The sequence below is a fragment of the Sycon ciliatum genome, chromosome 5 (genome assembly GCF_964019385.1).
Source record: "Sycon ciliatum chromosome 5, ocSycCili1.1, whole genome shotgun sequence".
Classification (NCBI taxonomy): domain Eukaryota; kingdom Metazoa; phylum Porifera; class Calcarea; order Leucosolenida; family Sycettidae; genus Sycon; species Sycon ciliatum.
In genome coordinates, this window is record NC_088647.1 from 31,308,405 (window position 1) to 31,320,904 (window position 12,500).

Sequence of the window (12,500 nt, forward strand, 5' to 3'; positions counted from 1 at the left end):
AATCATGAGCCAAGTCTATTCGAAATCCAAGCATGCCTTTTTGCGCTTTCTGAATTCCCATTATATTTAGATACGATGGTGATGCGGAGGGAAGCGCTGAGCTGTTCCTCTCATTTGGAATCAAGAATGTCTCAGTGAGTGGCAATTATCAATTGGTGTATATTGTACTCAGATGGAGAGCCAAGGTATAATCTATACAAAAGAGAAAGACCAAGGAACTACAAGTTGCGCTAGTGTTAGTGAACAGTATAGCGTAACTTGTAGTTCCTTGGTGTAGTTTGTGCACATGTTTCAGAGGAACTACAATCATGTAATCCCATGTGAAGTGAATTTTGCAGTGTGTTCCCGTGTTGCCTGTCAGAACGTCTGGTAGTCCATTCTGAGCACGTTGTTCCCCTGGCTGCATCAAACTGAGTACAGTCAGACCTCGCTTATCCGGTCCTCGTTCATCCGGATCCCTCGCCATCCGGAAGAAAATCGCTGGTTACCGATGTGCAGCATATGTTATGCATACAACATAACCGGACCTCGCGATCCGCATACCGGTGCATGATTTCGTGTACAAACTGGTTGAAATGTGTACAAAAAGCTTCGTCGTATCCGGTTGCATGTGCCTTGCAGAAGCTAGAATCAGGGAGTTGTACAGGCAAATGAGGTCCTTGACCTGCTGGGTGCATGTGGACAGCACTCAGTTGCATGCACTTGTCATTTTTCTCGCTTGTTTTACATACTGTGCACGCTAGTTGCAGTGCATAGGACCCGTCTACATGTATGTACGATGCCACTGCTTTTGACATGCCACCTGCATATCCAGTATGTGTGTTCAGTTATCCGGTTCCCTCGCCTATCCGGATATTTTTGTGGAAAACAGATGTGTGCGGTTATGCGAGGTCTGACTGTACATGTATATGTATGTGCATATGTGTGTATGTATGTGTGTATGTGTGTGTGTGCGCGTGCGCGCACGTGTGTATGTGTATGTGTATGTGTATGGGGTTATGGGTTGGGGAGTTTACTTCGTGCCTATCTTGATCTGGGTCATTCAGATCTTCCCCGCTGTATTTTCTAAGTTACAAGAGAAAATCCGTAGGTGTACGATTGTGGATTCAGTGCACTTGCAGATCTGCGTGCTTCTCTTGTAAAACGGGTCCTCATGAACATTGCGTTTGCGCATGAATGTGTGTGTGTGTGTGTGTGTGTGTGTGTGTGTGTGTGTGTGTGTGTGTGTGTGTGTGTGTGTGTACACAACAGCTGTGTGGTGGATACCAGGCTAAAAATAGTGGCGGTCAATTCATCAGCCTTGCAAGCTGTTGAATGGTGTAATCCCAGCACAAGTTGCTATGTCTAACATAGCTGTTCGCTATCATCGCTTTCGCGATGGGCATGTCTGAGGTCTGAGGTCTGAGGTGTCTGTGTCTGTGTGCTCTTGTTCACCGCAGCTGCGTGGACGTTTGCGTGCCTTGCTGGGACCGCTAGGTGGAAGGCTGCCTTTCTCAGCCATCTCATTCTTCTTCATGCAAGCTCCTGTAAGTTAGCTTGTCCCTATACTGTCCCAACATTGCCCAAATACTGCCCCAATACTGCCCCAATACTGTTCCAACATTGCCCCAATACTGTTCCAACATTGCCCCGATACTGTTCCAACATTGCCTCAGCGCTGTTCCAACGAACGGCGTACATAGCCGTGTTGAGAGTTGGAGGAGAATTTTATTGCCACAGTGTACTCATGGGAGGGGGGAGGGGGGGGGGGGAGAGTTTTCCACAACGTAACCAAGCAACACATCCCGACCCACAGGGGTATGTGTTGCATCTCACTTTCACACTTGCCATCCGGCTATTGAACCATACAGTTTGGCTTACGACGCTTCACGGGAGTGCCATTCTTACTAGAAGCTTTAGTGACCTGCCTCCTACGAGTCCTCCCTGCAGCAAACCTCTTGATGTTTTGTGTCTTTTTTGTTGTACGTGCGTAGAAATTAGATTTTGACTTGACTGGAGCAGCTGTGATTGCCGACACTCCACTGACCCGGTATGTATGTACAGCCGTGTGTTCAACTTGATTGCCGAAAGGCATGTAGGCTTGCTTTATGATGCTTGATCTGTTTCTGCAACACCTGAATGAAATTTTATGCAGGCTCTTGCTCAAGACCCACAGTTAATTGGGAACGCGTGGCCTAGCATGAGGAGAACATGGATGCAGTGAATGGGATTTTCGGTCTTTGACCACTTGCTGGTGAGCTGATCTACTCACCTCCCACCGCTTTAGGAGCTGCATCTGCGCCTTGATCCTTGAAGGGTGGTGGCGTTCCTACGGATGCGGAAAACTCGGTTTCCAGCTGTGTCTCACGCGAACCGTGAAATTGTTTTGCTCAAAAAGTATCTTAGTTGCACAAGTTCACGGCGGCGGGAAACTTTGCTTTTGTTGTGACTCCAAGTTTCATGGCAATAAGGCCAATCATCAGACAACTGAACATACTAGTATTGGATGCTGACTAGGGCACCAAGGGATATATTGGGGATGTGTGCTGAGAACTGCAACTGTGATGCGCACAGTAGAAGGGGTTAGGTTTCAATTAAATGATTACCCACTTTTATTCCAAGCATTTGTTACGTTGACACAATATAGTAATCATGCATTGCACTTCATTGTCCTTGCGTGTTTGTGTTTTCAAAAGGCCTGGTATGAATTACCTTATCAACAAGTACCTGTCGAAGGCCATCGTCTTCCCGAACAGGAAGTCAGTGATCATCGACCCTACGGCTGGGATCACGACGCAGGAGCTCAGCCGCCCATCGCCGCGAGTACGTTCTGTCCAGTTGACATGATTATGTGTCCAAGTAGTCAGGGTATGCCTATTCGCCTTACCGAGTCATGAAGGCAAACCCCTAACCTGACATCACACTGGCTAGACACCAGCATACCCAGTGAACGAATGTTCAGTACCTGACATACTGTGGGCACATATCATAGCATGGCCAGAAAGAATGCATCACGGTACCCAAGGTCAATTACACCAGCAATTGCCGCCAAATACAGTTTGCCGTTCTTGCTACGTCCATGTACAATGATGGAAATAGAATTGTCTGAGATCCTTAGGCTCTGTGTCCAGTGGACAGAGCCAGTATTACAGTTCATTGAATTCACAAACGGCAACAGAGCAACCAGGTCTTTCCTTGCCGTAACGCAGAGTTTCGTGTCTGAAAACACTCATCAGACGGCATCTGCCTCGACTCCAAGTAAAGGCAAGGAAGGACTTGGTTGCATTGTTCCTGTTGGCGAATAGCGCAATGAAGGGCACAGTGGAGTTCTGTGCCAGTCCAGAGCCTGTATTCCGTACATCTTTTGTCACACCTTTTCCTTGCTTACTTGTACTTCGTTGCCTCAATAGTCACATAATGATGGGCACATTGTCAAAGAGGAGGCATGTTCAACGGATTTGGGAACCGCAATGATCGCCTCCCCCTTACCATGTACTGGTGTTTGTGTGTGTGTGTGTGTGTGTGTGTGTGTGTGTGTGTGTATGTGTGTGTGTGTGTGTGTGTGTATGTGTGTGTGTGTGTGTGTGTGTGTGTGTGTGTGTGTGTGTGTGTGTGTGTGTGTGTACTGGTGTGTGTGTGTACACATGTGTGTGTGTGTGTGTGTGCAGGTGTGTTTGTGTGTGTGTGTGTGTGTGTGTGCATGTGTGTGCACGTGTGTGTGTGTGTGTGTTTGTACACGTACACTTGTGTGTGTGTGTATGTGTGTGCATTTGTCTGTTCTGCAGGGTGTGATGTCAGTGACTATCGTCAGTGTCAAGGACCTGGAGGAGAAATGTGACATATTTGTCAACGTGATCGGTCAGTCTACTGTCATGACGGGTGTTTTTTGGCTATCCCTATGCAGCAGTGGGCTGAGATTGATCGTAGTCTCTGCTCATGACTTAGGACAGATACTGTAAAGTACCATGGGAGCGCTCCACCTTGCGAGAGCGTCCCACCTTGATTTTTTAACCAGCGAAAGGGAAATCATATGGCAGAGTGTGACTAAGTGACATTGTGAGAACCTCAGTGTACTGAAGTAACTGAGTGAAGTTACCCTTGCAGGTTCTTGTGTGGGACTTGCATCTGCTCGAAGACACTTAATTTGGATTTCATGCACACTATACAACGGGTGTACATGTACACGACGCTTGTCATATAACTTGCACCCGGGACGCCACCTCAGAACGTGACCAGGAAGTGGGTGGCAGTGGTGGAGCACTCCCGGGCCGTGGTGCTTTGTAGTCCTACATGTATCTTACTGTATCACAGTCATTGCCTAAGATTTCAACAAATAGAACTGAAGGCGTATTGTTTGATTTCAACAAATTACTCTGATCTGGTACCGCGGGAACTGTGTAAAACTGATCAATAACAGTGGTGGATTATGTAGCCGTGGGTAGTTTACCTGGAGACGTTCACAGCCTGCTCAAACTTCTAAGATAATGTCCCGTAATCTCCTGTACAGCCGAAACATGGTATTTACAGATCGAAGATTTGCTTTTTCCCCCTGAGGTGCATTCTTCTTACATGGAAATGCATGCTCTTATACGAGTCCCGTATGCTGACGTCGTCTCACCAGTGATCTCGGATATCTGATCCATGTGTTTATATTCCATTTCTTTCCGTTTGTCATAAAACTATACAGTGAGGGAGCAGACAAGAACGACTGGCAAAGTGGACGACACGAAGAGTGCAGAATTCAACGAGACATTCGATGTACGTCGGCAATGTACAGTCCTGCTCAATGAAATCCAGGCGCGTCACTCAAGTCTGCGCCTTGCATTACTTTGCAGCCCAGTGTCCGCAGGTCTATGGCTGCGCAATACATAAGTGACGCGACTGGATTTCATTGAGCAGTACTGGACATCAGTGTGCATGTTACAATGGAGTGAGCACACGATGCCGTTTCCTTCTAGTTCAAAGTGTTTTCCGGTCGCCAAGAGCACTGGTGGCGTATCAATGTCTCTCTTGGTACAAACAATACTAAGAGGACGAAAAAGTGTTTCATTCCGAGTTTCGCGCACCAAGCGATCATCAGACAACACGCGGCAATGAGCAAATCTGGATCAGTACTGGTTTATACTCTCTTGGTACAGATTGATGACAAGAACCAAATGATGGCGTTGAACAAACGCAATGCCCTTGGCAGTTATCAAGGGCCCATACTTTTTGCAACCGGGGAAAGGGGCTGCATACCCACGGTGGTTTGTGACAGAGAAACGATAAAGACTTAGATCCACACAAGCTCAGGAAATACAGTGTGCATGGCGACTGGTCTGTATAGACAAGGTTGTCCTTGTTCGCAGAATACGGTGTTTTGTGAAGTCTGGTTACGGCCCCTCTTGTGCTCTACGGAGAAGATTAAGTCCGAGCATACATCTACCTAGACCAGTCGCCATGCACACTGTATTTCCTGAGCTTGTGTGGATATAAGTTTTTATCGTCTCTCTGTCACAGACCACCGTGGGTATGCAGCCCCTTTCCCCAGTTGCAAAAAGCATAGGCCCTTGATAACTGCAAAGGGCATTGTGTGATCAACGCCATAATTTGTTTCTTGTGATCATGTTTTCCTTATCATCAAGCGTTCCTTGTCGTAATGAGCTTCTTGCCGTAATTTGTTTTTTTGTCTCCATATTGGCATTGTACCCGACACAATGGATGGGTGTTTGATCTGTTCTTCTTTGTGCACTGACGTTAGTTCCCTCTCCTGGAACATGACGGTTTGTTGGTGGTGTTTGAAGTGCGTGACAAAGGCTTTATCGGATCTGACAGCATCGGAAGGTACTACTCGGTTGCTTGGGTTTCTTCCTTTAGACGACGATGCTTGTTGCGGAAGCATGCTCTATTGCGGATGGATGATTGGATGCATTGTTGCTGGAGCGTACACTCCATTGGCTGTGACTGGGTGTCGTGACAAGTAGTACCTGCATTGTTCCTCAAAGGTGTGTGGAACACCCTATGGAACTGCACTGCCGAAGCAGAGGATGATAAGCCTGATACAGTACGATATGTGTGCATGCTTTCCGTTTAGTTTACAGATGAGTCCGCAAAGGGCGAGCCAGTTCTGCCTATCAAGCAGATCTCATGTGAAAGGGTGTTGTACTGTGAATGGCTGCTGTGTCGATTTTCAGGCGATGGCATGAATGTGTCTTTATGGTGTGTGTGTGTGTGTGTGTGTGTAGAGGGGGGGGGGGGGGGGGGGGGTGAATTCACTGACCAGAAAAAGCTACTTCAATCAGCTGTGTGGTGTAGACCAGGCTAAAATTAGTGGCGGTCAATTCATCAGCCTTGCAAGCTGTTGAAGGGTGAAATCTCAGCACAAGTTGCTGTGTCTAACGTACCTGCTCGCTATCATCGCTTCCGCAATTAGCATGTCTGAGTGTGTGTGTGTGTGTGTGTGTATGTGCATGTGCAAGCTTCTATGTGTGTCAATGTTTGTGTCCTTTTGTCTATGCGTGTGTGCATGCGCTTGGGTGTGTATGTGTGCATGTGCGTGTGCATGTGTGTACATACGCATGCGTTCAAACGACTCATTTGGCTTTAAAACTTCGGCAGGGCACAAGTCAACTTGTCCGACCTCACGAGTGCACAGGAAGATGGCAAGCGAATGGTAATGTGCACAGACCGCATACGCCTTTACAGTGATAGAGCGGTGGGGATTGACTTTCTTGTAGCTCTCGGCTTTTTAGCTGAGACAAGACAGCTATTGTGCCTTGAGCTGATTTTACAGCGTGAATCTATTATATCGTTTCTAAGAAAGTAATATTTGAAGGTCACAGACGAAGGCGAGATTGAAAGAATTCTCATCATGGCAACACAAGATGATTACGCCAAGACAGAACTGCCGGCTGAGCCACCCATCCCATCTTCAGTGTACTTGGTTACTGTGCAGCCCCCACCCATTGCCAAATCGTCTCCTTCTCGGTGCAGACTTGTGTTTACCCGTGGGAAGAACGGAAATGATACTGCCTAGCCCACATACAAGTCCTATGTGTACTTTCATGTGTGTTAGTGTAAGCCGCTGACCGCTGGAACTCAGTTCCGGCATCGGTTCGCCTTGCTGCTTCACCAAGTCAACTTCGTATCACAATCCTAGATTGGCTAGGGTACCCCGTAAGGAGACCATAGGTCTGTGGGGAATGCCCTAGAGAAATATGAATAAATACTACACTATAATTATACTATCTGGTGTCTACACTGCTCTTTGGTCTTGCTGCAGACTCTATCCTTGGCTGGCACTAAGTCCGGGGTGATTGACGTGGAGTTCCGCTGGACACCCGTGCTCAACAAGCAGACCGACTTTAAGGTTCAGGTATGGACCCGATCCTTTTTTGTTTGTTCTTCTTAATAAGCCTCTTTTATGGGCGATATGAACACAATGAATGGAATTGTTTGTTTGTTTGTTTTGACTTACCGTAAAGTGGGGGATAAAAGCCGGGCTTATAAGCATATAAGCCGCTTTCTGCATCAGGCTTTAATGCAAACCAGGCTTGTATGCAAACCATGCTTATATGCACCACTGATATTTTTTGCCAGGCTTGTATGCACATCGGCACGCGTAGATCTACCACTGACTACCGGTATGGCGGCAGTTTTACTATGCACCGTACATAGCGCATTCACTCTTGACCCACCCGATCCGCGCTTGCATAGAAGCCAGGCTTCTACACGCGACAGGCTTATATGCATTTGACCCGTTTGATTTTCAGGCTTCTATCCGCGATGTGCTTGTATGCAAACCCGGCTTTTATCCGCGACTTTACTGTAGTTAAGTTTGTTTTCAGCGGCACAATTTCAAAGAGGAGCAAACAATGCACCATGAGCGATGTAGAATGTCCCAATCCAAAGTCAAGAGTCGCTCAAGATGCACTTTGTTTTGGGTGATTCTGTCTCGTTTATGGCTTGGGGCTCCCCGCGTGCTAGTTTGTACGTGAAGTATGTGGGTTACAGTGAGGGCTGTGTCCCACCTGCCGGTGTAGACTCGCAGGAAGCATGCGTTTTGATGTCTGAAGAAAATGTTGAACGGTCGCTGCTGGGATGACGACTACGCCATAGCTTAGTGGTAGAGCATCGCTGGCCATATGCGATGGTCGCTGGTTGAGTCTTGGTGGTGGCAGTCAAGTTTTTCTTCAGACCTTTCCCGTTTTCAACTCCCTCAAATGTATGGATTAGTGAAAGGTCCGAGGCATAATTGATTTCGCTCTGTGCCATTTTGATCAATTTGACGCAGAATCTCCATACGAAACATGGTTCGTATGAAAGCCAGTCCACACGGATTCTGCCAGAAAATCGTATGGACTACGCCTCGAGAAAATCCGTAGCGCCTCTATGGATTTTGGCACGGAATATCGTACTCCGTAACCTCTTTAATACCACAACCGCACATCTATTAGAATACTGTTGGTATGTAGTGTGTCATTAAATGATTGCTAATCTCTGTAATACAATTTCTGTATCCTTTGTCGACTTCCGTTTTTTCTTGTATGCTTTGCAGGGCTCGGCATCAGGTCAGGCAGCACATGACCCGGAGCGACAGCCCACCATATTCTTGGTCAGCCTCGCGGAGCTCCGAGGCGTGGAGGCAAAAGTACGGTGAATCTAGAGTTTGTAGTGCGGCTTTGCTCATGAACAGGGAATAGAATGTTAATATATAGAATGCGCTGCCTGTTCACAGCCTATAGTGGCGTTTGCGCATTCTTGGCAATGCTAAGGGCACTCAATGCCACTCACGATGCCGACACAAAGCCACGTCAGGAGTCCGGTGTGCTCGCACACATGCAGCTTTACCTTTGACGCTATAGCCAGATGTTCACAGCACCATTGTTTATTTGGTTCTTATATTCTCTCGGTTACATTTTAGTCTGGTTCTTTCCTAGCGCTGATTGTTAAAAAAAAAAAAACACTAGGATAAGTGAGATGTGCGTAGCTATAGGCCTGTTTAGACGACGAAGATCTACAAACTATTTTTAGGTTATTGTGGCCTGTCACTCGCTTTTCACAGCATTAAAAAAAGGTAAAACGAGTATAAAAAAGTGTGCTGTGACCAGGATTCGAACCTGGGTTACTACGGCCACAACGTAGGGTCCTAACCACTAGACGATCACAGCTTGCTACGGGAGGGCACATGCTTAGTGGTGAGTAGTTGTAATGTTATCATTGCAGTGTTGTACTTGTACTTGCTATTTGAAAATGGGGCCTTTGAGTGCTAGACTAAGACAATGACTGAGAAGCAGAGGGTACCTGATTCAATGCCTTCTTGGAATCAGAAGGTTGTTTTCCAACGTGCTGCAGCCGCCAGTTATTAGGAATGTGGTGGCCTGAATTCTCGTGTGTTGTGGGTCTGATCCACCCACTCCCCTCACTGCTTTTGATGCTGTATCTGCGCCTTCATCCTTGAGGGTGGTGGAGCTCCTGCTGATCTAGAACATTCTGACTGACTCAGCGGCGAACAATAGATTTATTGTCATAGCATGTTTAAGAATTTAGGTTATTTGAGTGCAGATTAAGACTCCCTGCATCAGTCCTGACTTACTACCAGTGTGGGAATGTCATGCTTGAGACCGTGCACAGTGCACAGTTGAATGCATCGCGGAGCTGTACTGCCTGTGCGTGGCTGTACTGCTGGGCTTTGCTGTACTGCCTGTGAGTGCTTGGCTGTACTGCCTGTGCGTGGCTGCATAGTCCCTGTGTGCTGCAGTACTGGCGGGCGCCGAAGAACAGAGCCCCGAAGAACGGAGCGCCGAAGAACGGCCAGGCTAGAATTTCATCAAGCACAGCGTATCAATGTACATGTATACACGGTGACTCAACTGCGCATAGACTGTAATACATGAAAAATCAGAACTGTCTAGGCTAGATGGCTGCCCCCCCCCCCCCCCCCCCCCCCAGTTCCTCGGCTACAGTACTGTAATGCTATCTGTATTGTGCAGGCCGGCGAAGCATACTATGCTCAGGTGCAGCTGGGAGCGGTACGCCAAGACACACTGGTCAGTAGTATGCCGTACAGTGGCTGTATGCAGCCGAAGGAGTTGTAAAATACTGGCATTTTACAACTCCCTGATATGCAGCTGTCAGACTTGTACTTGTACTTCATTGAAGTAGTAATCATATGTGACCGACTTCTCAACCAAATTGGAATGATACGCACTGTTGTAGATGACAAAATGCACTGCAGTGCCAGCTACTCTGGTAAGAAAGCAACTAGTCACAAATAAGCTTCAAAGCACGGGAACCAGCCAAACTGACTCTTCCACATTCAATATTAGGTGCCATATTCACTGATCTGAAAGTCTCACGGAACCCCACGTACCCTGTGTCTTCCACCTGGCATGCACTCCAACACAGATTGCAAATGTGCCTTGGGTGTGGTTGATGTCACAATAAAGGCTGTAGCACAATGCCTCAAAGGCCAGCAACTGATGCAGGAAGTGCTCAGCAAATGATTGTTTCTCCAAAAAAGTTATCGGTGTCGAATCTTTTACACGAAACTTCAAGGGCAAAGAAGGGGAGGTGGGGTTACATATGAACGTTACATCCCACTTATGTGAATATATTGGAGCACAGTGGGTACATCCTCCGGGGTATGTTGGAGCAATATGGCTGGGAACTGAAAATGGGGTGTGTTCGAGCTAGTGAACAGATTTATTTTGCGGAACAACTAACCGTGACTAACCAGGGTTGTAGTCAGAACAAACGTCAGGGATCATCGGACCCGATTTTTTTGTGATTATTTTTTACTGCCATTTTTATTTTTTTATTCTGTGATACTATAATATTATAGTATTATAATGTGTACTTATAATGCATATAAGAGGGTGGCACTCGCACTCTGAAGGGTTGCGCACTCATTTTGAAAGGGGCCGATCGAAGAGTGAAGGAGGGCGCAGCGCCCCGCTACGTGGCTTTGGCTAGAACCCTGCTAATATCATGAATGCAGTCCGCCCCGGATGAGGCCACAACCTACAGATACAGTAAAGCCTGTCAAGGCGACAACTCGGATATGCTGACCACCTCTCTCTCAGAAGACCACTGAAACCAGGACCAAGGGATATTATTTCCAGTCAAACGACCCTGGATAAGGAGACCACCTGGGAAAAGAGACCACGTTTTCAGGTCCCTTGAGCGGTCGTCTTAGATAGGTTTCACTGTAGTAATATCTAGCAAACACTGTCAGTCCGATCTCTTACTTGCCATTGCCCGCGTGTCTTGTAGTACGTTGCCTGATGATCGTGACTACGTGAAACCTTCAGTTGCAACACAGCTCTCCCCCCCCCCCACCCTCTCTCTCTCCCTCCTCTCTCTCTCTCTCTCTCTCTCTCTCTCTCTCTCTCTCTCTCTCTCTCTCTCTCTCTCTCTCTCTCTCTCTCTCTCTCTCTCTCTATCTATCTCTCTCTTTTGTGTACTTGAAGTATTATGCAGCAGAGATCATACATTGAATATTGTTCACTGTTTCTACTGCATACGCAGTGTGCTATGTCGCAGACCGTTCATGGCGAGCGTCTGCTGAGCTTCAGCGACCAGCTCGGATTTGCTGTCAAGCCCCTCAGCTCGGCCCATAATCTGGTCATCGATGTGAGTGAAGTGACCATAAGACTACTGGAGTCGATCCTCAAAGTGGTTAACAGTCGATGCTGCGAATATTTGTAGATGTATGGGCCAATGTCCATTTCAAAACTATAGACGCGTAGGGTTTTTGAAATATTTCAAATTTGGCTGGAACTTTTTGAGAATAGTTTTCGGAATATTGCTCAGGTCCGCTCCACAATATATATACTCTCATATAGTTTCTAAACGATTGGATAACAGACGCCCAATTTGGAAAAATTTATGCACAAAGTGATCACAGATTTTATGTGATATAGATGCTGGCATAACGGTTTTTGCCTAGGTACGCGTCTATAGTTTTGAAGTGGACTGTAGACACATTGATGGCAACTTGAGGTAGAGTTGTGTCTACTGCCGAGTTCTGGACTCTCTCTCTTTCTCTCTCTCTCTCTCTCTCTCTCTCTCTCTCTCTCTCTCTCTCTCACGCACGGACACGCCCACACGCACATACACACGCGCGCACGCGCACACACTCACTCACTCGTTCCTTCTTTCTCACTACCTTTTGCACCTAGACATTCACTGCCGTGCTCTCAATCTTTAAATCCATCTCTCCTCTCTTGCATCTCTGCTTTGCACGCAGATTTACCAGGATGACGATAATGATGAGACAAACGACAGCGTGTTCGGTACCGTTGCCATACCGATTGCCGATATCCCATTGAAAGGAGCCAAACAGGGCAATGGTGACATCATTCTATCACTTGACGGTGATGTCAGTGATCACCAGGGGGTCACACTACATGTCAGCATCAAACAGGTTGTAAGTGCATGTACATACGGTATTACCAAGAGAACACAAATCACAGTCGTGGACTTCAATTGCTTCAAAAGTTGCGCTCATAGCGAAATCAAGAGTCCATAACCCAAGAGTA

General features: G+C 47.0%; 1 protein-coding gene and 1 non-coding gene across 3 annotated transcripts in view; one reads left to right on the forward strand and one right to left on the reverse strand.

Moving 5' to 3' along the window:
- Window positions 1-12,500, forward strand: part of LOC135818333 (extended synaptotagmin-1-like) — a 20,156-nt gene that overhangs the window by 5,578 nt on the left and 2,078 nt on the right. For both annotated transcript variants that reach the window (XM_065331690.1, XM_065331689.1), the window contains exons 5-17: window positions 71-134; window positions 1,440-1,526; window positions 1,974-2,029; window positions 2,676-2,802; window positions 3,765-3,837; window positions 4,667-4,737; window positions 5,720-5,802; window positions 6,577-6,631; window positions 7,241-7,333; window positions 8,516-8,608; window positions 9,951-10,007; window positions 11,488-11,592; window positions 12,209-12,388. In XM_065331690.1, coding sequence (XP_065187762.1) covers window positions 71-134; window positions 1,440-1,526; window positions 1,974-2,029; window positions 2,676-2,802; window positions 3,765-3,837; window positions 4,667-4,737; window positions 5,720-5,802; window positions 6,577-6,631; window positions 7,241-7,333; window positions 8,516-8,608; window positions 9,951-10,007; window positions 11,488-11,592; window positions 12,209-12,388 — 1,144 coding nt within the window. The remainder of the gene's footprint in view (window positions 1-70; window positions 135-1,439; window positions 1,527-1,973; window positions 2,030-2,675; window positions 2,803-3,764; window positions 3,838-4,666; window positions 4,738-5,719; window positions 5,803-6,576; window positions 6,632-7,240; window positions 7,334-8,515; window positions 8,609-9,950; window positions 10,008-11,487; window positions 11,593-12,208; window positions 12,389-12,500) is intronic.
- Trnah-gug (transfer RNA histidin (anticodon GUG)) lies at window positions 9,057-9,128 on the reverse strand. The gene has a single exon. It is a non-coding gene; the product is annotated as a tRNA-His (tRNA).